At 31.5% G+C, this 25,202-nt stretch overlaps 1 protein-coding gene across 2 annotated transcripts in view; it reads right to left on the reverse strand.

Moving 5' to 3' along the window:
* Positions 1–25,202, reverse strand: part of KLHL1 (kelch like family member 1) — a 379,107-nt gene that overhangs the window by 176,624 nt on the left and 177,281 nt on the right. For both annotated transcript variants that reach the window (XM_007456373.1, XM_007456372.1), the window contains one exon: positions 16,208–16,404. In XM_007456373.1, the coding sequence (XP_007456435.1) occupies positions 16,208–16,404 (197 nt within the window). The remainder of the gene's footprint in view (positions 1–16,207; positions 16,405–25,202) is intronic.

Genomic DNA, 25,202 nt, shown 5'->3' on the forward strand with positions numbered 1-25,202 from the left:
TCAGAACATGGTATAATAGTCACCATTGAAGAATTATTTAATTTACTAGGAGAATATACCTTCATTTGACTTACCATTTCTAAGTTGATTAGGGCTTAAGCTCTGTGAAATTACATATTAACATGAAGAGTAATGATAGTCAAAATTATTTCTGCTTTATGGAAAAAATAAACCTTAATGCTTAACATTTTATTGCCTTGTATGACATTAATCAGGTTTGTCTTTAACATTGCAAATTTATTTCAGTGTTCTTTTTCTTAGTGATTTTGTCATCCTTAAACTAGTTTTACCATCCTGCTTATGTTCTCATTCATGAGATAAATACATTTTTGTCATTTGCTCAGTATATATTTGTCAGAGTCATGGTTTTTATTTTGTCTATATTAAAGCCATGTTTTAACTTTTTCAAAATGTATACCTAATTATTTATAAGTCACTTTTGGCACTTTCCCATCTTGTATAGTAGTAATAAGCAAAAGTAATAACCCCCCAAAATGCAAATATAAAATAAATCTCAATAACAAATTTAGTAGTGTTGGAAATTAGGAAATCCTTTTCTGGATATGGACATATTATTATAATATTTGGGAAGCTTATTTCCTAATCCCCTAGGAGAAGTCAAGTTGTCCTTTGACCCTCAGGGAATCATTGCTTCTACATTTTATTCCAGAATATGAAGGCCTGGGGGATTTACTGTGCCCTAAACTTCAACATCATTCTGCAGCCTACTCCCCTCTTTATGTCTATTGAAAAATTTGAGAGCTTTCATTTTTTCAGTTTAGATCAAAAGGAATTCTACCACTATGAAATTGTTTAGTACTGGTGATATGCAACAAAGGTTTGTTTTGGACTCCGCACAGGCTTGTCTTTCTCCCTCCAGGTAGGATATTTTTGAATGAAGATATCAGCTGAGACTCACATCAAACAAGCTTACTCAATTTATTTTTGGGCTTACTTTGTGGACTGCCTGTTCTTCATTAAACAGTATGTCTTAAGTTGTGAGTGTATGGTAAGGAGGAAGGATGTGGAGCAAGTGGGTAGAGAATAAACAAATATTACTTAATTCTTGATTACCCCCAAATCCTTTGGAAGTTAATCTCCAAGAAAACTTGATCTTCATGTCACTATTAAAAGGCTTCACAGACAACTAAGCTTAGCCATCTCCTTTCAGCCTTTTCTCATTGTTAATCATTACAGTGACCTGAAAAATGTGCTGTAGAGTGGATGGAGATAGATAAGTGAAGAGAGAAAATAACATGTTGGTTAGAATGTGACAATACAAAGAAAGACATGACAATTTAGGCAAAAGACATTTAATAGAAAAAATAATCATAATGCTAGAGGATGGTTGAGATTAAAAAGACAAGTGGAAGAATTAGTCTTGAATAGTAGAAGGGACACCTATTCTTCCAAGTTTAGATATAAACAGGTGTGTTGATAAAAATATAATAATGTTTTTCATTAACCTTGCACTTCACATATTTGGTTCATATTTGACATTTATTGTATCTTTCCATATTATTTATCCTTAAACTAAGGCCCAAATATCTGCTTTCTCCATTCCTTTTACAAAACATAACTTTTGAAAAGTTACCTTCAGCTTTGGATAATACATTTTTTCAATAAAGTAATATTATGACCATAGTCTTATAAGTATAATCTAGAGCAGTGATACAAAGCAGTTCATACTTGTTTTCTAGATTCAAAATTCAAGGTCAACAATTCATTAGCTGGGTGACTTTGGGCAACACATTTAATCTTGTTGTGTCTTGTTGTGTTTTCTCATCTGTAAAATAAGAACAATAATTTTGCTTATTCCACAGGGATGTTGTGCTAATGTATGTAAAACCATTTATGTCAAATCCAGGGAGTGTCCTCAAGAACTATTAGCTAGCATTATTCTGTGTTCAGTCCTTGGCATTTCAGAAATTGTGTTAATACTTCCTTTCTCCGTGGTAGATTAATAGCTGAAGATGTTGAATACTACAAATATAAATTAAGCATACAATTAAAGAAAATGTCTAGTTTTATTGAATACATCATATTAAAAATCTTGTTTACACATGTGTGTATTAAAATATTATATATATATATATATATATATATATATATATATATACTGCTGTCAAGAGACTAATTATTATGCTGTGTTTGGCTAAAAAGATGATAAAAGATCACAGACAACAAAAGAAAAAAATAGATAAGCTGGACATTGTCAAAATGAAAAACTTTTGTCCTCAAAGAATACCATTAAGAAATTGAAAAGACAACCCACAGAAAGGTAGTAAATATTTGCAAATCCTATAGTTGATAAGGGACCTGTATCTAGAGTACATAAAAAAACTTTTACAACTCAAAAAGAAAAAGAAAAATAGCAATTAAAAATGGGCAAAAGAGCTGAACAGATATTGCTTCAAAGAAGATATACAAATATTCAAGAAGTACATGAAAATATTCTCAATTTAATTAGGCATTATGGAAATGCAAATCAAAACCACAAGACATCATTTCTCACTAGGATGGCTATAGTCAATAAGAAAGTTAACAAAAAATCATTGGCAAGGATATAGAAAAATGGAAACCTTACACACTCCTGTAGGGAATCTGAAATAGTACAGCTAATCTGAAAAACAATCTGGCAGGATCTCAGAATCTCTAACGTAGAATTATCATATAACCATTTCATTCCTTACAAACCCAAAAGAAATAAAAATATTACGTCCACACAGAAACTTGTATTTGAATGTTCATAACAGTATTATTGATAATGGTCTTAATGTGTAAACAACCAAAATTTCCATATACTGTTGAATGGATAAGCAAAATGAGGTAGATCCATACAATTCAATACTATTTGGAAACAAAAAAAATGAAGTACTGGCATGTGCTATAACATAAACAATTCTTGAAAACATTATACGAAATGAAGGAAGCCACTCTTAAAAGACAATGTATTGTTTGATTTAATTCCTATGAAATGTCCGTAACTGGAAAATCAATATAGACAGAAAGTAGATTATTGGCTGCTTAAGACTCGGAAGTTTGGCATGGGGTGTGGAAAATGACTGTTAATAGGCATGGAGTTTCTTTTTGAAGGGATGGAGATGTTCTAAAATTGATTCTGGTGATGGATACACAATTCTGGGAATATACTTGAAAGTATTGAATTGAATTCACACTTAAACACAGACCTATTAGAGAATGGACTTGAGGATATGGGGAGGGGGAAGGGTAAGCTTTGACAAAGCGAGAGAGAGGAATGGACATATATACACTACCAAACGTAAGGTAGATAGCTAGTGGGAAGCAGTCGCATAGCACACAGAGATCAGCTTGGTGCTTTGTGACCGCCTGGAGGGGTGGGATAGGGAGGGTGGGAGGGAGGGAGACGCAAGAGGGAAGAAATATGGGAACATATGTATATACATAATATTCATTTTGTTGTAAAGCAGAAACTAACACACCATTGTAAAGCAATTATACTCCAATAAATATGTTAAAAAAAATTGGTGAATCATTTGGTAGGTGAATCATGTATTAATAATGCTCTTTGTATAAAACATAAAACATTTGGGAACAAGAAAGTAAAATATTTTTTCATTCTTCCACAATCATTTACTAATCCCATACTATTAACAGATAATGTTCTAGTTGTGGATACATTAAGGTTTAAATACTTAATGATAAAAATGGCATTTATCGGGGCTTCCCTGGTGGCGCAGTGGTTGAGGGCCCGCCTGCCAATGCAGGGGACACGGGTTCGTGCTCCGGTCCGGGAGGATCCCACATGCCGCGGAGCCGCTAGGCCCGTGAGCCATGGCCGCTGAGCCTGCGCGTCTGGAGCCTGTGCTCCGCAACGGGAGGGGCCACAAGAGTAAGAGGCCCCTGTACCGCAAAAAAAAAAAAAAACTAGGCCCGTGAGCCATGGCCGCTGAGCCTGCGCGTCTGGAGCCTGTGCTCCGCAACGGGAGGGGCCACAAGAGTAAGAGGCCCCTGTACCGCAAAAAAAAAAAAAAATGGCACTTATCTATATTATCTAAAAATTCATTTACATTTCATGGAATTTCAGATTTAACGAGGTATCTGGAAAATCATAAGGCTGCAAAAGACTGCAAGGGATCAGTATGGTCTCAAACAAACTTCATCATTTTACAGTGAATGAGAGAGCTCTCCAGTGAATTGTTCAAAGACACACAGTTTCATTAAACATAGTTTAAACTAAGTCATAATTTTCAATGCAATTTTTTCCTGTACTTTACCTTCTTTTTTTGCCCTAGAGGTATTGAAAATCTCAAATGTCTCAAATGTCAGCAATCAGGTGATCACAGAAAATTTTGAAGCTAGTTAAAAGTATGGGATTGTTGGCCAAAATTAAAGCAGCCTAGACTTTCAGGTCAAGTTTTAAAGAAGGGATTGAGAAAATATCTAGTTTATCCACCTGGTTGGAGTTACTTCCACAGTGTCCATGCCAAGAATTTGACCACTTTGTTCCTGACATCTCAATCTATCCTTTCACAAATAGTTTAAAAAATAAACTTCAAGGAATGTTACACATTGTAAGACATTATTAATTAAACTTTTAGGTCACAATGGTTAATGTTAAGAATATAATATATATAATATCCTATTTTTACAAAATCTTAGTTGTAGCTTTGAGTTAAAACAACAGACACTAATATTTGCAGAAAATTATGTATGTTTTGAAATCTATTTATGATATGTTATATTGGCTTTTTAAAGTAAATAAAGGGAACTCTAGATTACTATAGCAGTTTTTGTTCTTTTGACCAATAGGGTACATCTATTTTCTACTAATCTTTGATATAGAGGAATACCATTGAATGAAGAGTTGATGGTTAACCTATATTATACTGTTCACCCAAACTGAATCTTGGAGTTAGTAAGTTTTTCATCTGTTGATCTTTCAGAAAATTTCTTTTATTTTGGCCTGGAACCTGAAGCTTCATTGATTCCCATCTCTATGGCCTTGGTCCCCAAATGATGAATTTACTATTGGAAGCTTATAGAACTTGCTGTTGTTTAGCTTAAGTTATGGTTATTGCCAAGTTTTATTTGTACTAAGCTGTAATACATTACTCATATTTCCGCCTTCTTGAAATGAAATAAGGCAGGGCATTTTATGATTTTAAAAGTAAAAAGAAAGTGTCAATTTACTATAATAGATTTCAAGTGGGTTCATCAAACTGTCCATATTTTATTCTAAATGCTCTAGTAAAATAATATTCTTTCCTATGCCAAGTGATGTTTCAATCTACCGACAACTAAACCATCACAAATCACTAAAGGCTTTCCACCTACTAAAGCAGGCTGTTCAAATGTATACCACATCATTGGCCACCTACGAACCAAGCTTTAGAGTCTTTGACAACACTTGTGATTTTCAAATTTTTAATATTTAATGACATCTTTTGCTATAATATTTCTGAAAAGCTAAGAATATACAACTTGCCACATTCTTAGTCCAAAGAAAAAGAAAGTACATTACTGCATCCTCAAATGACATCTGTTAGCGCATATGACAAGGCAAACCTAACTAATGAAGATGATATACTAAATGTTTTCTATATTTTCTTTATGCTTTTTCTAGTTCTGTGTCAAATTTGTAAATTTTTACGATATAAAAGTTAATATGATAATGATGAACATAATACAATTATACATACGTGGAAAATGTCAATTTTTGAAACCATGTAAACTAAGGTTATTACAGAGTTTGCTACTTAAAATACAGTCTTTCTTCTGATTAATATATGCAGTCAATGCTGATAAAGATATCTACTTGTATATGTAAATGTACGCATATATGTCTTAATCAGTGACTACATATAATAAACTCTAATTTTAACTTCATCAATTTTCTTCCAGTGCAACTGCAATACATTTTTTTGAAAAGAATGTTCTTTTTCTACATTTCCTGTTATCCTATCTCTTCATCACTTAGTTATCTTTATTTATTCTTATCCATATACCAGAAGTAAAAATAAAAACACTATTTAATAAATTGATAATTAGGTTATTCTCCTTTCAAATAGAACTGGAGAAGAAACTGAATTCCATCTCTATCCATATATTTGCAAATCTCTTCATGTTCCTTTAACTGTAGAACAAATTAAAATGAAAATTTTCTTTAACAAATGCTTAGAGTAGTATTTCTGGTTTGAATAATATCAGTCTTAGATAAATCTACTTAGATTTAGTATTGATGAAATAGTCCATTTTGTTTAAAATATGTTTAATCTTCATTGTTTTCCAGAAATTCTTTTACTAATTATAAATTATATAGCTCTAACAAAACTAAAATATATATTTTTATGTTGTTCAAATAAAGATTGTCTTATGTAAATGATACAATAAAAATAATTATAAATACTTATTGGAATAAAGCCCACCACCTAAGCGTAACATTTATTGAATTTACTTAGATCAGGATCTGAATTTCGTTTATCAAACCTTTGCCAATTTCTGCTTACTATATCATTATTGACCAGGGGATTTTTCCAGAAACTAATGCCTGTGGTTGACGATTTTTATTTTGGCCAGCCAAAAAAATTAATTCTGTTATTTCACTAACACTTTGCGGGTCATTACATTCAATAGTTACACCTGACACACCTGTACAGTCTTCTAATTTTTGTGAAATGTTGTCTTGAATCCACTCTTCTATAGAAGCAAAAGAACATTCTCCAGCACCGTGAGTTTCATTTTCACTTTCCCTATCAGAATCAATCACTAAGTTTTTTTGTCTTTTTGTTGGTCTAATATTAACATCGTCTGAATCAGAACTATATTCTGAAGAACTGTCATCTTCTGAGACACTAGTATATATGTTGCTCAGACAATCAGAGAGGGTATCTGAATAAAATTCACTGAAAAATTCTTCACTCAAAATTTCACAATGCGTCATTTTTGAAAACCTTACGTTTATAATACACATAAGATTGGAACAAAAACCTAACGAAGCAAAATGTGAATGTTAATGACAATAATAAGTTGTATAATGAACGCTTGATCAATTTTAGGCTCTAACAACTTCACAAGGTGATGTTAATTGTATCACTCTCTAAAAACGTATTGATATGTCTCCAGTCAATAACGTTTGGGTAACAAAAGAAGTATTAATACATCTCCGGTCAATAATGTGTTATTATCCAGAAATTTTTAATGATGATGTGTTATTTTATATAATCTGAAGTCATATACGACAATAAGATACATTTGGCCCACTATTAATTCTTTGTAGTATGTGCCTTTTCTGTTAAACCACCAGGTTTAATATTTATTCCTGGATAGCATAGTGACCTTCAATTGAAATGAAATTTAAATATGAATAGCTTTTATTAGAAATACTAAAAATATTAAATATAGACCTTTAATATGAAATAGGTCCAGTGAAAACTTAATTTAAAAATATACATACACAGTAGGTGGAATAATGTTATCTGTTAAACAGTTTTGAAATAGCTGATAAAAATAGCTAATGAACTCTAAAAATCATGGTACATCCCGTATGTATTTATTTATTTGTACATACATTTTAATAAAGAGGTATGAAAAGTAAGTTTAGGCACCATATAAATATTTTGTTATCACAGAATAGAGATAATATACATCACTTTAAATTATTAATATTCAAAAAATTTCATTTAAGTTGGTAAATTTTTGAAGTATTTCAAATTATTAATGTGTAAAACTATTCATTTACTCTTTCTTTCAAACATCATTTATCATGTGTCTACAATGAGTAAGGTGCTATCCTAAGAACTAAGAGTACAGCAGTGAACAAGTAAGATGAAGTTTGTGAAACTTATGGAACATGCAGTCTAGCTCTGTGCAGAAAATTTAATACACTAGAGTAACTTGGGATCTGGGAGGAACACCTGATACTCTATTAGAAGTTATTTTTCCCTTGAATTGTGTTTAGTTGTACAATACATTTCTGAAAGTATTTTTTTTTTAAGAAAATGATCTGCCGCATCTCTATACAGCCCTGTGTACAAAGGGAAATCTGGGCTTCCCCTTAGGCAAGGATTGATTTAGCATATTTCTTGTGAACAGTAATCGATCCCTTTTCCTTTTATTCCTCTTTTAAAAAAAGTACTGTTAAAGATCTTTAAGCACAAGTATAGTCCTTAACAGAAATGACACTGAGAGAAAAATCGAAAAGGGAAGCATAAAAAAAATTAGTTCCATATTATGTGATTCATTACCTCAGCAAATAAGTAAAATACTTTATAAGATTAGTTCATGATGTGCAAATTTTTGTAATAAAGTGACACTTTCATATACATACAAAATCAGACTTTTTCACAGGCGTTTAAAAAATCAAAACAAAAGCAAATTATTGATTTCATTGTTGAAGAACTGTGCTTTGCCAAATGAAAAGACACTAGCCAAAAATTTCTGGCTTTTCCTTCTTCTGACGTCACCTAGGAAGCCCTTTTTGAACTATTTTAATAAAGTAGAAATATTAGGACTTCCCTGGTGGTGAAGTAGAAATATTATTTATCACAGAAGGAAATTCTATACATTAAATGATTGAAATAAACACTAAGGAACTACTTATGAGTTACTATGAAAATCCTTTAGATGTGGGTTTATAGGATATTTTTTAACACTATTGTTCCTTCTTGGAATTTTGTTAGTTATATTGTGACTACAGAATAAATTCAAGACATATAGCAACTCTATAAAAATTTAAATCGGTTACAATAAAAAATAACTAATACTTTTTAATAATTTTAATAGTAGATTTTGTGTACGTGTGTGTGTGTGGTGTGACTTTATAATACGGCTGTGTGCTGAATCTTTGTGGTTTAGAAGTAGCTCAGTAGAAGAAATGAAAATAAAATTAGAGTATGAAAATGAAAGAATTCTTACAACGAATGGAATGTTTTTCAAGTAGATGAATATTATCGTCTTCACCATTATCAACAACAACAAAGCAGAAGGATGCATTTCTTAAAATAGACTGTCTTTGATTTGAATATGTAATCCTAAAATGGAAATATATTTGAAGAGCATCTGAATAGAAGAAATGGACTGTGCCTAAAATGATCCCTTATAAAGCTTATAATTTTCATTGGATCTTCTGTGATTATGCTTAATTAGTCTTCAAAGCTGTCATAAATGCACATGTCATTGTGGTTATTTTCTAGAATCCTAACAATTACAAAGTTCTGTATAGTCAAACTGCAATTACATGAGTGAATAATTACTTGTTATAATATCACTATTTATTATACATCTCTATCAGTTTATCTGGTGTATCTGAATATCCTCTTTGTGTACAACACTAAACAACTTAAAGGTAATTTTTAAATTGCCAATTTTTAAAAACTCCTCCACTCAAATCAACTTCCAATCTTAGACAATAGACTAGAATTTTACCAATTCACAAAAAACTCACAATTTTACCATTTGTGAGTTAGACACAAATGAAAACTGTCTTTGAAGAGTTGTCAGTCTAATTTAGCGACAAAACAAGTAAAGAAAATCATACACAAAAACAGGACAAGAGGAAATTCCTTTCTACACAGGCCTCCACATACTTCCTTACTGCTTGTGAGGACTAAGCATTGGTGGTAGTCCTCTGAGCCACTCATTGTACTCACCCAGAACCTTCACTTCTTATCAATTTACAAAGAAATTCTGAAAATCAAATTTGGCTTATTTTCAATGTGACATATTTATATACTGACTTAAAATCATTACTCACACCATGTATATATATGAGATACTCAAAGGACTAACACAAAGTAATGAATGAAAGGAAAAAAAGAATATTCAAAGCAAATTTTAATACTAATATATCACATAGTAGTCCTGAGTAAAATATGGATGAAGTGAACTTTATTTTGATGATGTAGAAAAGCAAAGACATTTAAATTCCATTTGTTCTACCAAAGCAAACTCTAATTTATGGCTTATTAGAAGGGTTATTGGTAAAGATTTTTAAAAAAACATGCTGCTGGCTAGAAACCATGAGAAATGTCAGGTATTTCAAAACCATAAACAGAAACCACATAAATAAACTTTGTTCATTTTCTCTGGCATTTCTTTAATGGCTATGAAGGATAAGTGAACCATGTACATGTACAGGATATTTTAGCATCTGGACTCTGGAAGGGTCACTGCTGTTATCCTGAGTCTGGAAGGCTTTATTCTCCAGCTCAAAAATGCCTACTTTTCAAAGCTACTGATTGAACATAGCAAACTCTAATTAGTCTTATTACCACTGCTTCTGCCTCTAGCACACACACTGTGGAATGTTCCAAGTCATGCTGGTAGCACTGAGAAGAAAGTGAGGGTGAAGTGAACAGGGGAATGAAAAAACTGAGGAGCAAAATATTCATGGAATTCTTTGGTCTCATCTATGTTTCAGGTTTATAGTGTCCATTTGTCTCAAGTAATCCATGTTTAGAAATATCCTGGATATCAGAAATCTAATTTGATATACTGGGTAAAATGTAAATTTATTAGCATATTAGATAGAGCTTGAAATTTGTGGTAAGACAGTACCAAGCTTAAATCCCCATTCTAGCATGTTCAATCTATTATTCCTGAGTAGATTATTTAACTTCCTAAGCCTTAGCTTTGCCATTTTTAGAATGGATATAACATACCTTGCAGGAGTTGTGAAAGGATTAAATTTCAAATGTTTGTTTAACATGTAGAGCAATGCCTGATATATACTATATACTTAACTCGTGCATCACCAGCACCAGTAGTGCTAAGCATTGCCATCAAACAAAATGGCAGAAGCTAAAGTTACCTCATTTTCTCTTTTTCTTTCTCACTCACCCAGTGTGTGTGTGTAAATATCCATGTAGATCTCTAATGAAGTACTAACCTTATTCTTATTCTTTCTTCTTGATTTCTTCTAATGCCAATCTGGTGATTAGTCAAAATTAAATCTTGGCTCGTACTTGCTCACAAACTTTCAATGTTATACCATTATTTTAAAATAAAAACACAAATCTATAAAAAAGTCTCCTTAACCCTGCAAAATTTTGTTCTGCCAAAATCTCAAGCTCATTGTCTCCACCTCTTCTTTGCCTTTGCCACCATCCTATCACACTTGAATTTCCTTAAACAGAACAAAGCACCTTCCCACCTCAGATCATTGGTACATGCACTTACCTATGTCATGAACATTCTTTAACTCTTCACTTGACTAATATCTGCTTCATCCTTTACAATTCAGTTTTTGCATCACATATTTAAAGAGGCTTTCCCTGTTTCACTCTCCTATAGCATCCTATAATTTTCCTTTGTAGTATTTACCATACATATAATTATCATTCATGGTTATAATTTCTTTGCTCCAACATATTCATCTTGACTGTAAGGGCAACTTATGCCTATTTTGGTCACCATTGTATCCCCAGACCACCTTCTACAGCTCCTGGTACATAGCAATCAGCAATCACTATCCCCTTCAACAATGAATGCTGTGTACAGACATCTGTCTAGGTTTCCAGGTTATAGAAAGTTAAACAAATGCTACCACATTAATGGAGGAAGTAGGCAATAACAACACTTAACAAATATATGGTATAAAGGTGGGATTTAAAGTACTCTACAGGATATAAAACAGTGTGAGGAAATAGAGAGTTTTGAAGGCCAGGTCACTTTCAGTAGAATATTCAGATATGAGATCTCTGTGGAAGTGAATTTTGAGCAGAAAGCTGAATGAGGCAGAGAAAGGATATTAATATTTGGTAGAAGAGTGTTTCCGGCAGAAGGAAGAAAGAACAGCACAAAGGTTATCTGGTGATATTATGCTTGTTATAGTCAAAAAACAGCAAGATCAGTGTGGCTGGAATTGTGTGAACAGGGAAAACAATGATAGGAAATATGATTGGAAAGAAAGTTAGAAAAAGACCATGGGTAGTCTCGTTGAATGACTGAATTCAGGAGTACTGAGAATCACAATTCTAAATATCTATGAGAACTGAAGAAATTAATTAATATATTAATTTCTGATAGGTGCTGATAATTAACAGGTGCTGATAATTTGTTGGGACAAAATGAATCTCAGTGGAAAGAATTGTCCTCTATCACAAAAGTTGCAATATAGTTGTGAAGACCAGCCATAAAGACATAGAAGATAATTAATTGCATAAGAAAATTTATGGTGACATCATATAATCCTAAGGAAAGGAACACTAAGAATTTAAATGAAGAAGAGAATGTCATGAAAAGTTTTTAAATATTTCTCAGGCATGGATGAACTTACCTGGAAACTGAGGGGTTATTTAGAATTAGATACCAGAGATTCCAGACAAGTGAAGTATTGTGAGTAAAGTACAAGTAAAGGGAATTTACAGCACATATTTAGAAGAGGTGAAATTAATTCAATGCATTTTTAGAAAAAATGCCCCGGTAGTTGTTCAGAAGTTAGGTGTGCAGAAATATGCCTATCAAAATATGGAGTTTAAACCTGCTATTTGTGGGTATGTGTTTAAGACATTGTTGAATTAGGAAAGCAAGCCATTCTGTGTTCTAAGTAAGACAGATTTTGGATAGGGAATTTGAGACCTAAATGGTCTTTGAAAGGGCCATGGAAGTGAAGGTCAGGGAACTTTCTGCTAATGATCTCAACCTTCTGTTCAATGTGAAACGTTCTGAAAAGTACTATGTAAAGGCACTGAGTTTTTCAAGAACCTCCAGAAGTCTCCCATCAACTGTCTCAGTCTACAACAGTGAAGCCAATTGCTTTTAAAGGCTCACTTAGAAGTTACTTCAAGTTTCCATTGTCCACATATCCGCCTGAATCTGTGTGTGGAGGAATAATGGCTTTTTCTCTTCCACCTTCTATACCTTACCTGAATGTCTCTTATGGCAAACTGTAACCCAGAACTGTATGGAGAGAGGATTTCTTAAAGAAAATGAAGATCCATGAGTCTCCTCTAAATGTAAAGCTGACCTTGGAAGGAAGTAAGGCTGATGATCAGTAGAAATAGATAAACCAGCATAGAAAGAAAAATCAGAAGACTGAAGTAGAAGTTTGTACTACTAAAATGAAAAACAGAATAAAAAAAACAAACACTGCTGTTTTAAATGAAAGCTCATTCTATCAAATACATGAAGATACCTATTTTCATGCCCTGATATTATTCAGCCACATGAACCAAATTTTTTTCAGCTGTTCTTCATATGACATGGTTATAAAATGTTTATTATTCTTGTTATTCTCATCTATTTCTGTTTGTCACTCTCTAATGTTTTTAAAATGTGATGTCCAGAAGTAAGAACAGGTCTCATAATGAACTCTGACTAATAGAGAACTATTTCCTTCAATTATTTTGTTGCTATCTGTATATTCACACAGCCAAAGTTTAAATTAATGTTTTAGAATATATTTCACACTTCTGCCTAGTATTGAGCTTGCAATCAGAACTTTCCAGTATTTTGCACATGAACCACTGCTAAGCAGGGTCACCTTCCCTGAATCAATTTTGGAATCATCACACAAAATCAATAGCTGAAGCCAAATAAATATGTGAAATTTCCAAAGGAAACATATCAAAACATGTAAAAAGCAAAGGCATACAGACAGCAAGTTAAGATCTGGATGTTGAAGATAAAGTTCATATCTAAAACATTTTGACAAGGAAATTGAAAATTAGAAAAGAATGTTACTTATGAAATAAGCAAAGAATGCATATTTAGACCCAATAAATAAATTAATTCAGTACCAGAGGTAGTAGGAAATCTGAGATGATTTGTTACTGAAGTAGTTAAGAAGAAGAAAAAAATAACATAATAAATTTGTTCAAAAAGCACAAATTAAGTAGATTAGATGAGGAGATATGCAGGATTAAACACGGATCAGAAGCAAATATGTGGTGAGAAATTATAATACCAGATACAAACACTCACTGTAAAGTGTTAGAACTGAGAGAAAATAACAATCTAGGAAGACAACTGGTCAGTAAATTTTCTTCATTAAAATAGTAACCCAGGAGCATCGGGAAAACACTGGAGCTTCACGTCTCCAAAAGAATTTGAAACCTTTTTAATTTCAACAGACATGACACAACATGTGATCAATTCATAGTCTCAAAAATAAATTAAAATAGTTATTTAAGATGTTGAGTGTCTTAGCTAGAACTCTTATATGTTTCTGTTTTACATATATTTTACTACAGAATATAAATTTTAATGTGTTTAAAAATATATTGTTACTATTGTGTGATAAATTGCAGATCAGTCCAAGCAGCTGCAAGAAAAACGTTTTTATTATTAAATTAATAATTCAGAACTAGACCAGAAGGAACCATTATCCCTCTGGATATGGAGGCATATTGTTCTTTGGCTTAGCTAAGCCAGGAACTCCTAAGAGTAATGAAATGTGCATAATTAAATGACTGCAGTTAGACTTTGCTATTTTGGTTGATGAAGTATTTGTTTACATTGATTTTATACGGTTCATATAATTTCAATAGTAGTACTGTGCCCTGTCATGGAATATTTTGAAAAAAGAATTTGAAAATAGAATTACAAAACATGTATCTCCTTCCTTTTATTTCTACATTTTCATTTAATTTACTAATCTGCTTAACAGATTAAAGAAGAAAATTAAAATAATATTGAGATTCTGTCTAAGAATAACAATGAGAAGACTTTTAAATGGCTGACTGTCTTTAGTAATTTGAAAAGGTGTTAAAGCTCAAAATAAGAACTTTTAAATAAATAACAACTATAAAACGTAATGAGATTTATTTCATATAAATTCTTCCCTTGAGGTGAAGAGAGAAATTTCTATACTTTACAATTAGTTGTTTCAATAATAAAAATCAAATCATTAATAATGTTAATAATAATAACAATAGCAAAAATGGCTAACATTTTATATAGAGATGGCTACATTCCAGGTACTGTATTAAATGATTTTAGAATGATTATTTCTAGGGTATGAAATGATGGGTGTGAAATTGTTGTAACTGATTACTCGATTCTAGAATGGAGATAACATTAAAAGAAACACACTACGAAGTACACATACTTAAAGTCTAAAATTCAAATGACTTTTAATATCTTTTATAAAGCTGTTAAAATACCTACACATATACATAGTTGTGTATATATAGCAAAAAATTAAAGAGAAAAATATGAAATAGGCTTATAGTATTTTAAGACTATTAACTGATTGATATTCAGTCAGTTTAAACTCTTTATGAAAATGGTACAGAAAGTCAAATTAAAAAATAATAGATCAGTTGATCTATATATCTAAATATTTTCCCTTAGTATAGTAGTACCCAGGAGTTCTGAAATCCAATATTCAATATAACAATAAGTACTTTAAATATACAGTATAGATATGATTTTTTTCTCCACAAATCATACAGGCAAATCCATACCTAACATATCATGCTATGATAAAAAGTGTATTAAATAGCTGGAGCTGCCATAACAAAATACCATAGACTGTGTGGCTTAAACAACAGGAGTTTATTTCTCATAGTGCTGAAGGCTGAGAAGTACAACATTTAAGGTATAGGCTGATTGGGTTCCCTGGTAAAGGCTCTATTCTTAACTGGCAGATGTCTATCTTCTCACTGTGTCCTCACATGGTAGTGGAAGAAAGGAAGCATACTCTCCAGTGTCTCTTCTTATAAGTGCACTAATATCATGAGGGACCAACTATGATGACTTCACCTAAACCTAATTACCTCCAAAGTCCCCATCGCCAAATAACATTTGCAGTAGGACTTCAACATTGAATTTTGGTTGATAGAACTCAGTCCATGGCAGAGAGGTTGTTAGAAAAATTCAAGGAAAAAACTTTTGTGGCATAAACTTCTAGCTCTTAACTGGAAAGAAAAGGGAAAAAATAGGGCAGCTGTGGAAGTGGATGCAAAAAGATAGATATGCCAGGAGCAATTAAGAAAAAAATCTCTTAAGCGCTATTTAAAATCCCGAGTAGTCAATATCTATATCTATATTGCCTATAAAATGTAAATAAAACTATAACAATAATAAAGTCCATTGTGTGATGTCATTTTTTACTTTGAGATGATTAAATATTATATGGTACATTGTGTCCCATGATAAAAATGTGCCAAAGATGCAAAACTAATTTTAAACTTTAAAAAGATTTTCAACACAACAACAGTAATTATTTTAACCTCTGATAATACAGCTATGTCTCTTTTATTTAAAAATTAAATTTCCTTACCATTGTGTAGCTGTGGGCCACCTTCATTAATTCAATGCATCCTTGAGCATCTGCAAATGCTCGGATTCCTAAACAGTTAGATGGATGCAAGAGCTTCATGAGGAAATGACAGCACACTTCTACTACTTGTGGAAGCTGAAGAAGGGAAGCTGCAGCAAGAAGGTTTTCAATGGTTTCTTCCTTTAATTCCAAGCAACCTAAATATTAAGTGAAAAGAATTATGAAACTGTTCAAAACATGAAATAACATGTACCATTCTATTACTCAAAACATTAGTCCAATTTTCTAGAAATGATCTGAACCTAAATAGATAATCCAAATAAATATAACTCATGAAAAGCCAGCAATTGTTTTCAATATCTTGCATTTCTTAGTTTGTGTAATGTTCAGAATCATGTAGTACATACAAATGCAGCTTCAACTAAAATATCTGTATCTTATTGAACAGGAATTATGGTTGTTCCTTTGGTTGTGGATTAGGAAAGAAAAAAATAGAAATATTTCACAACACACGACTACAAGCTTAGGAGAGCAAAAATGCACTAACATCTTCTGACAATATATATGTATAAGAATATGAAATACCTATGTATGGATAATGAACACATGTATATGTATCTATAAATATCTGTGTTGTATGTTGCTAATATTGTATTTAACTCATTGTGTCTATGATTATAATTTCCTATAATTTTTCTTTCTTTTTAGTCAGTTAACTTCAAAAATTAAGCTCTTTAGCGTTTCCCCTTTGTTCTAACTACTGGAATAACTTATTAAATAATGGAGCTATTCCTGGACTGTTTATAAATCTAATCTGTGAAAACTTCTAGGCTGAACTATTTAGGTTATATTTCATCTAGCAATTCAACACATCTTTAATAGGTATAGTTCCATTCAGATTTTCTATCACTATTGGGTGAGGTTTTCTAGGTCATACATTCTCAGAAATGGTTGATTGCATCTTAATTTTTGTGACACAGATGGCTACCTTCACTAGAAATATCTCCACTCATTTTTCCTGAACACAGGGTCAGGCCACATACTGCCATGACACATGTCAGTGGATGTGTGTTGCTACCACACTGAGGCATTTATGATGTGAGTGTGCTTCATCCCTACTCTTGCTCTTCTACCAGCTAACTGAACACAGAATAAAAACCCTAGTGGATAGAGGCTACACGGGGAGCAAGGAGCCTGAGCTCTGAATCCATGCCCAGAGCTATGAGCTTCAAACAGCAATATGCAATGTTTAAACTAATAATACTCCCAAAATAAACTCAAGTTTATACTTGTGTATGTACTTGAATGCAGTCCCAAGTGTCTAAGTTTGAAACTCAAGTGTAAAACCATAGGGAAAAATAACTGATTATCCTTTATTATTAATATGTTGTCATGTAATTTAGAAGGATATTCTTGCCAGCTGAAATATATTTTCTAAATTTGTGATGCTACTGTAATTTTTTCTTAGATCTCTCCTTTTTCCATCATTAGCATTTATTTTTATGACATGTAAGAGAAGTTGTCTACTTTCAAAAATTCAACTTTCAATGACAGAATATTTATTAAGAAAAGTCTCATAAACAGAATGCCTTTATTTTTTCCCACACCAAAGTTTTTGTTCTGGATTTTTTAAAACTTACAATAATTTGCAAGAATAATACAATAAGCACTTAAAAACCTTTCACTTAACTTCACCAAGTGTTAACATTTTGATATATTTATCTATATGTGTGTGTGTTTATGCTGTAGTTGCTGAATAATTTGATGGTACTTCTAATCAACATGTATTTCACCCCTGAATACTTCAGTGTGTCTCTAAGAACAGAGCTTTCTCCTACATAGCCACTCATGAATGTAATTCTTTACACTCACGAAATTGATACAATAGTATTTGCTATAATGTAAATTTCCCCAAATGTTCAAATAAGATGCTTCAAAGATTTTATTTTTAAATTCAGAATCTAATTAAGTCTCATTGCATTAACTTGTTATGTCCCTTTAGTTTTCTTTAATCTAGAACAGTTTCCCAACTATTTTGTCATTCACATTTACGTTACTGAAGAGTTCAGACCAGATGCTTTGTAGAATTCCTCAATTTAGGTTAGTCATATTTTTTCCCCATGATTAGATTTAACTGAAAACTTTTTGGCAGGAAGACTGTACAGGTGATGTTGTACCCTTTTCAGTGCTTATATATAGAGAAGTGCATAATGTCAGTATATCCCACTGTTGATGGTGTTAAATTTGGTATCTTGTTTAAAATACTGTCTGCCAGATATCTTCATTTTAAAGAAACTCTTCCATTTATACTTAATAAGTAATCTGTTGGGTGAGGGATAACTTTGCTTTCAAACATGACATTTCACCCATAACTTAACATGTTTAACAGATGAAGAGCATTATGTTTTATTTATGAGTTTCATTGAAAGAATAAGAGAGCAAAGGAATCTAAAGCATATTTCAAAGTATCACAGGGGATTTGATGAAGAAAAAAGAAAGGTAAAGTGGATGCAATAAATTGAAAGGAAATTAAAACTTTTTATTACATATTAATTTCCAATTAAATTAGCTATCTAAAGTTTAGTTTGGTATAAAAGAGAGACATTACCAATAATAAAAGTTATTAAACTTTCAAGATTCTAAAAAATGCACAAGGACCCTGTTCAGATATTATCAACTAGTAGAACATTGAGTATCATGATCAATTTGACAAAGGAGATATTTGCCAATAGTAATAAAATTATCTGAGGTGTTTATGTTTCACATTATCAATAACTTTGTCATTCAATAATAATGTCAAACAAAATCTTCATCTGCAGTTGAAGGATTCATACCAGTTTAAATGATTTTAAGACTAATTATATTAGTGCAATTACAGATATATATGTTAAAGTTTATGAATATTATAGTAAACATCAAAATAAAGTATTCTACAAATTGTGGAAACCTGTATTTTATATAAACTTTAGCTGATTTACAAAATGCATACCTATACTTATAAAAATAAAAAAATATAAAATATAGAGGAGCTAACATGAATACTATAAAATCTGTTATTAGTTACAATTGATTATAAGCATAACAATTATATATATATATATATATATATATATATATATATATATATATATATATAAAGGTGAGGCTGGAACAATATTTCACTATCATTGAGTCGTGGAGATTTTATATATATATATATATATTTAAAATGTCATGATTTAAGACCTTTGGAGGAATTTTACCTAAAAGTTTTCAGTAAGATTATCAAGAAGATATTTGTATGCTTTTTAGCATAGATTATATGAAAATCAGTTAATAAAGGATATGGTTTCTGTTGGTATGGTTTTTATAGATTCCATTTTTGTTGTGATTTCAGAACAGTGGGAGAGTGATTTTCTTTAATTTTAATTGATTAGTTATTCTCAATAGCAACTGTGCAGAAAAGAATTAACATAGCAGGCCTGAACTGCTCTCCTTGAAAAGGCCTGCTTGCAAGATTTGCCCTTGACTAGTGCCTGAAAACTTAGATTTCAAGAGGGTTCCCACCATTAAGTAATATAAATGGCTCACTGTACCTAAACTGTTTGTGTAAGCATTATGGTTTATGCTTAACAACTGCTTTCCTTCCGGGGGTCTTGAATTTTGGTATATATTAAGCAGAGGTTGCCTATGTGATTAGCCCTCAACAAAAACTTGGGACTCCAAGTCTCTAATGAATCTCCCTGTTGACAGCAACTCACAGGTTTCATCACAACTCTTTGGAAAGGAAATTAAATGCCTCCTGTGCTATTCCACTTGGAATGCTGACCTTGGAAGTTTTCTCCTGGTTTCCCAAGGACTATGCCCTGTGTACCATTTCCCTATCCTCATTATGCTTTGAACCCTTTTGATATAACAAATCAGAGCCATTGGTTTGTCTGTATGCTGAGACTTGTGAGCCACTCTCTCATGAATCATCCAACCTGGAGGGTTAGTCTTGGGGATGTCTCAACACAGCATTCTAATTAGAATAGTTGGGGTGGTGGGTGATATTTGAGATATACTGTGCCCATGGGCTGGAAGATACAACATTGCTAAGATTTCAACTGACCCCAAATTAATCTATAGATTTATTATAATCATATTTAAAATCCCAGCATACTTTTTGTAGAAATTTCAAAACTGATCTAAAGTTCCTATGTAAATGCAATGACCTAGAAAAACCAAAACAATTTTGAGAAAGGACAAAGTAGGAGTAATGTCACTACCAGATTTTAAGACTTTTTACAAAGATATGGTAATTAAAATTGATTGCTGTTGGTCTAAATATAGACAATAGATCAATGGAAAAAAATAGGTTCTAGAAAGTTTTTCAAAGGCTCAAAAAAATTCAACTGAGAAAGGACAGTCTTTGAATAATGGGTACAAGCAGGTAGGCATGTACAAAAACTTGTGTTTTAATCTGTACCCCACAAAATATATAAAATTTACTCAAAATTGATCATAGTCCTAAATTTAAAACTTAAAACTACAAATCTTCTCTAAGAAAACATGGGAGAAATACTGTGACTTTTAACTTAAACATTAACTTAGTTAATGATTTCTTAGATAAAACATCAGAAAGCATAATCCACAAGAAAACTTGGTAAATTGGACTTTATAAAAATCACTACAAGTGACAATAGTAAAGGAACAAAAAGTTGAACCATGAATGGGAAAAAATGTGTGCAAAATCATATATCTGATAAAGTACTTGTATCCAAAATACATAAAGAACACTCAAACTCAATAATAAAAAAAATTTAATGGACAAGTGATCTAAGCAGACATTCCACAAAAGAAGATACATGAATGTAAAGTGCTCAACAACATTACTGTTTAGGAGAATGCAAGATAAAAAGCACAATGACATACCACTACACATACATTAGAACAGCTGGTGGAAATGTGAAATGGTATAACCATTTTGGAAAACATTTTTACAATTTCATCTTTCAAATGACTCAGCCATTTCACTCCTAAGTATTTACCCAAGAGAAATAAAAGAATGTGTCAATATAAATCCTTCTACATGAATGTTTATAGCAGATTTATTTTGTAATGACCAAAACCCTGAAAACAACCCAGACATTCATCAGCAAGTGAATGGATGAAAAACTTGTAGCCTATCCATTTACTGGAATAAATTAGAAAGAACTATTGATATGTGCAACATCATGGTTACTTATGCTGAGTGTAAAATTATGCTGAATGTAAGAAATCAGATGAAGATAACTCTATCATCCAATTTAATTAAAATTCTTAAACATCCAAACTTATCTATTGTGAGTGACATAAATCAGATCATCTGTACCTGAGCATGGGTTAGGGGTGAGGAGAGGCAACAAGATGGATCATAGAAAGAGATGACAGATATATTCATTATCCTGACTATGGTAATGATTTTATGTATGTATACACATGTCAAAACATCAAATTGTATACCTTATATATGTATAGCTCATCGAATGTAAATATTCATCAATGAATCTTTTAAAAAATACTCAAATGTTAACAAAGATGATTTGAATTGACTTGTACCTATAAATATTTTCTGAGGGCTTTAATTCAAACTTCACTAACAAAATCACAAAGATAGAATATTATAATTTAGAGAAATTGTGGTTATGTGTACATTTTTTCTTAAGTTTACAATGTACAGAACACATTATTATTGTCATGGAAACTTCATATATACTATTACCAATTTAAAATACTTGATCGAAGTATTTTAAAAATAATCTTATAAGTGTAAACCTAACATGTAAAATGGTGTGTGTGTGTGTGTGTGTGTGTGCACGTTAGTATATTTATTTTCCCAATCAAAGTGATTCATAGATATTATACAATGGTTCATAGGTATTATGATTCATATATATTATGCAGTGAAATAAGCTATAGGATATATAAGAACAAATAATTATTCAGTCCAAATTCAAATACTGGATCTAATATTGTACTTTATAATAATTTAGGTAAAATGTCAGCAGGACATCTCACCATCCTTTCCTGTTTAAACAGAAAAAGAGAGAGAGAGAGAGAGAAACTAAATTTTCACAGGTTATCTATAGACTAATTTTTAAAAGTTACTTAGTGGTAATTTTGGATGTGAATTTGGAGGATATGAGCATTGTTTGTGCTATTTTTTCAACTTGGAATATATCCAATGAAAGGATCCATTTGTAAAAGCCAGAAGGCACAAATGGAATATTAGTTAGTGTTGAGCTTGAATATACACAAATTGAGCTACCTCATACATGATATATTCTTTGTATCTATAACCTGGTTATTTCTCTGGCAGATTAAGATGGTAAAAAGGCAAAAATCTGCTAAGTATTTGACTTAAAATAATCCTAAAAAAATATATGACTACAGTTAATGGGAAAAAAAAAAGTAATTCTATACATCCACTCAAAGTTAACTTTCAAGGCATTAATGTTCACAAATGGCTTTAGACTTACTGAGAGGGAAAATCTATGATTTTACTTTAGGTGACATTGAAAATTGGCTTTAAAATATCCAATGACATTTTAGATAACTAAGGAGCTATGACTATAGTAAAAGAAAACCCTGAGAAATTTTTCTAAAATAATAAGAAAATATTTATAATGTTTCTTGACAAGTCCAGAGGATGAGGCTGGTTGTCCCCAGAACTGATTAACTGAAGGGCTCAACACATCTTTAGGAAACATCCATCCTTTCAAGAGCCTTGCTTTTTCCCTCATGGTTGCCATAGTTTCAAGCTTCAAATTCAGACAGGAAAACACCCATCAGTAGAGAGAGTATTCCTTAATGAATTGATACATTTCTGTTGCATCAGTGAAGAAATCTTTACTAAAAGTTCCCCAGAACTCTTTCTTTATGTTGCCTTGGCAAAAAAATTTATGACATGATTATGCCTTAACCCAATAATTAGCAATGGGGTAAAACCCCAATAACTGATTTTGACCCTGCACGAATTACATTGATAGAAATGAGTCACTCTCCCTTAAGTTAACTGGGGGAATAAGAAGAGATTGACTTTTGAATATGGTACCTCTAATGTGTGCTACATTATCTGCAGTCTCACCTTAAGTAAATGACAAAGTTACTGAGTATTCCAAACACGTATCAGTGGACTCAAACTCTGATTTCCTACAAGAGAATATAGTTAAATTTAAACTATATTTGAATGAAAATATGTAAAATATAATTGGAAGAAAATCACAAAGATTATAGAAAAATATGAATCTGTGCTGTTCATATTTTAATAGATAAGTTGTATTCTATTAACACCTATGCTGTATAACCATATATTATGTATAAATTCAGTTATATTGAAAAGATAATGCATTTTACCAGATAAGTGCAAGAACTACCCATAAAACCCATAAAGTAAATTAAGTATTCGCTATATATATTTATCTCTCTACCTACCTATCTATCTCTATCTTTAATGGAAATAAAGAAAAATAATATGATACATTAGAATTAAAACAAAGTAAAAATCTGATATTTTAGTAATTTGTAGGGGTTTAAAAATAAACTTTTTCTTAAAATATTTCATTTATTTATTTGTTGAAATTGAGTTTATTGAAATGATATTAAATGTGTAAAATCTCCATTTTACAGAAAATGAGACATTTGTAGAATTAAAGAGCTGGTAAATGATAGCATAGAACTCAAATCTAAAGCTAGCTTCAAAACCTGTATCTTACTACACTGCTTCTTACTATGAGCACTTGTAGAGCAGGTATTGAGTTTTGATCAACTCTAAATCCCTATCACTTAGCTTAGTACTGGTACAAGTATAAAAGATAAACTAAATTACCTATAATGTCACCACCTAGTATAACCACTATTAAAATATTGGTATATTATATTGACAAATACACACTGCTGTATTTAAAATGAAATGCCTTTCTATGAAAAAAAGTGTTTTCAAAGAATACTGACTCAAGTGGAAAAATGTTCACACTGTATTAAAAAAGATAAAACATAGGTAATAGGACCAAACTTTTATAAAATATTATTTATTTATACACATCTATTTTATATATATGCACATAAAAAGATTGAAATAAAATACTTTAGATTTACAGAAAACCTGCAAAGATAGCCGAGAGATTTTTCATATAGCACAGACCTGTTTTTCCTAGTTAACAATGCATGATCCACATGTTAAATTAATGAACAACATTGTTATATTATTATTAACCAAAGTTCAAACTTTACTCATATACCCTTACTTTTTTACCTATTATTCTTTTTTCTGTTCCAAGATCCCATGTACAATACAACATTTCATTTAGTCATTATATCTCCTTAGGCAACCCTTGGCTGTGACATTTTCTCAGACTTTTCTTGTTTTTAAGGACTTTGACAGTTTTGAAAGTATTAGTTAAGTATTTTGTAGACTGTCCCTCAAATGGGATTTGTCTAATTATGATTACACTGGGAATAAAGACTTTTGGTCTCATCACATCATATCAAGGGTGCAAATTATCAACATGACATCACTGTTTATGTCAATTTTGATTACTTGGTAAAAGTATTTTTTGTCAGGTTTCTGACTATAAAATAACTCTTTCACCCACTTTTCCATACCATGTTCTCTGGAAGGAAGGCCCTATGAACAGCCACACTTATGGAGCAGGGAGTTATGCTCTATCTCTTTGAGAGCAGATTAATTATATAAATGATATGGAATCTATTTTTTTCCTCAATAATTTATTTATATAAATACATTCCTAGGGTTTTTTCAGTGCTTCAAAAAGGGCAGGAGAGTTAAGGAAATTTTGGTTTACATCATTTTATTAAATTTAATAGATTTACGTATCTTTCTAACAATTACCAAAAGAAATTTATTTTTACTGTAATTTAGACTTTTGCTGCTATCAAATTATTCCTTAATCTAATATACACATTACTGGCACTCTGGTATCCTCCCTCTCTCTCTCTCTGTCTGTCTCTCTCTTTTCTCTCTCACTCTCATCTG

Source organism: Lipotes vexillifer, unplaced genomic scaffold, assembly GCF_000442215.2.
Source record: "Lipotes vexillifer unplaced genomic scaffold, Lipotes_vexillifer_v1.1 scaffold373, whole genome shotgun sequence".
Lineage (NCBI taxonomy): Eukaryota > Metazoa > Chordata > Mammalia > Artiodactyla > Lipotidae > Lipotes > Lipotes vexillifer.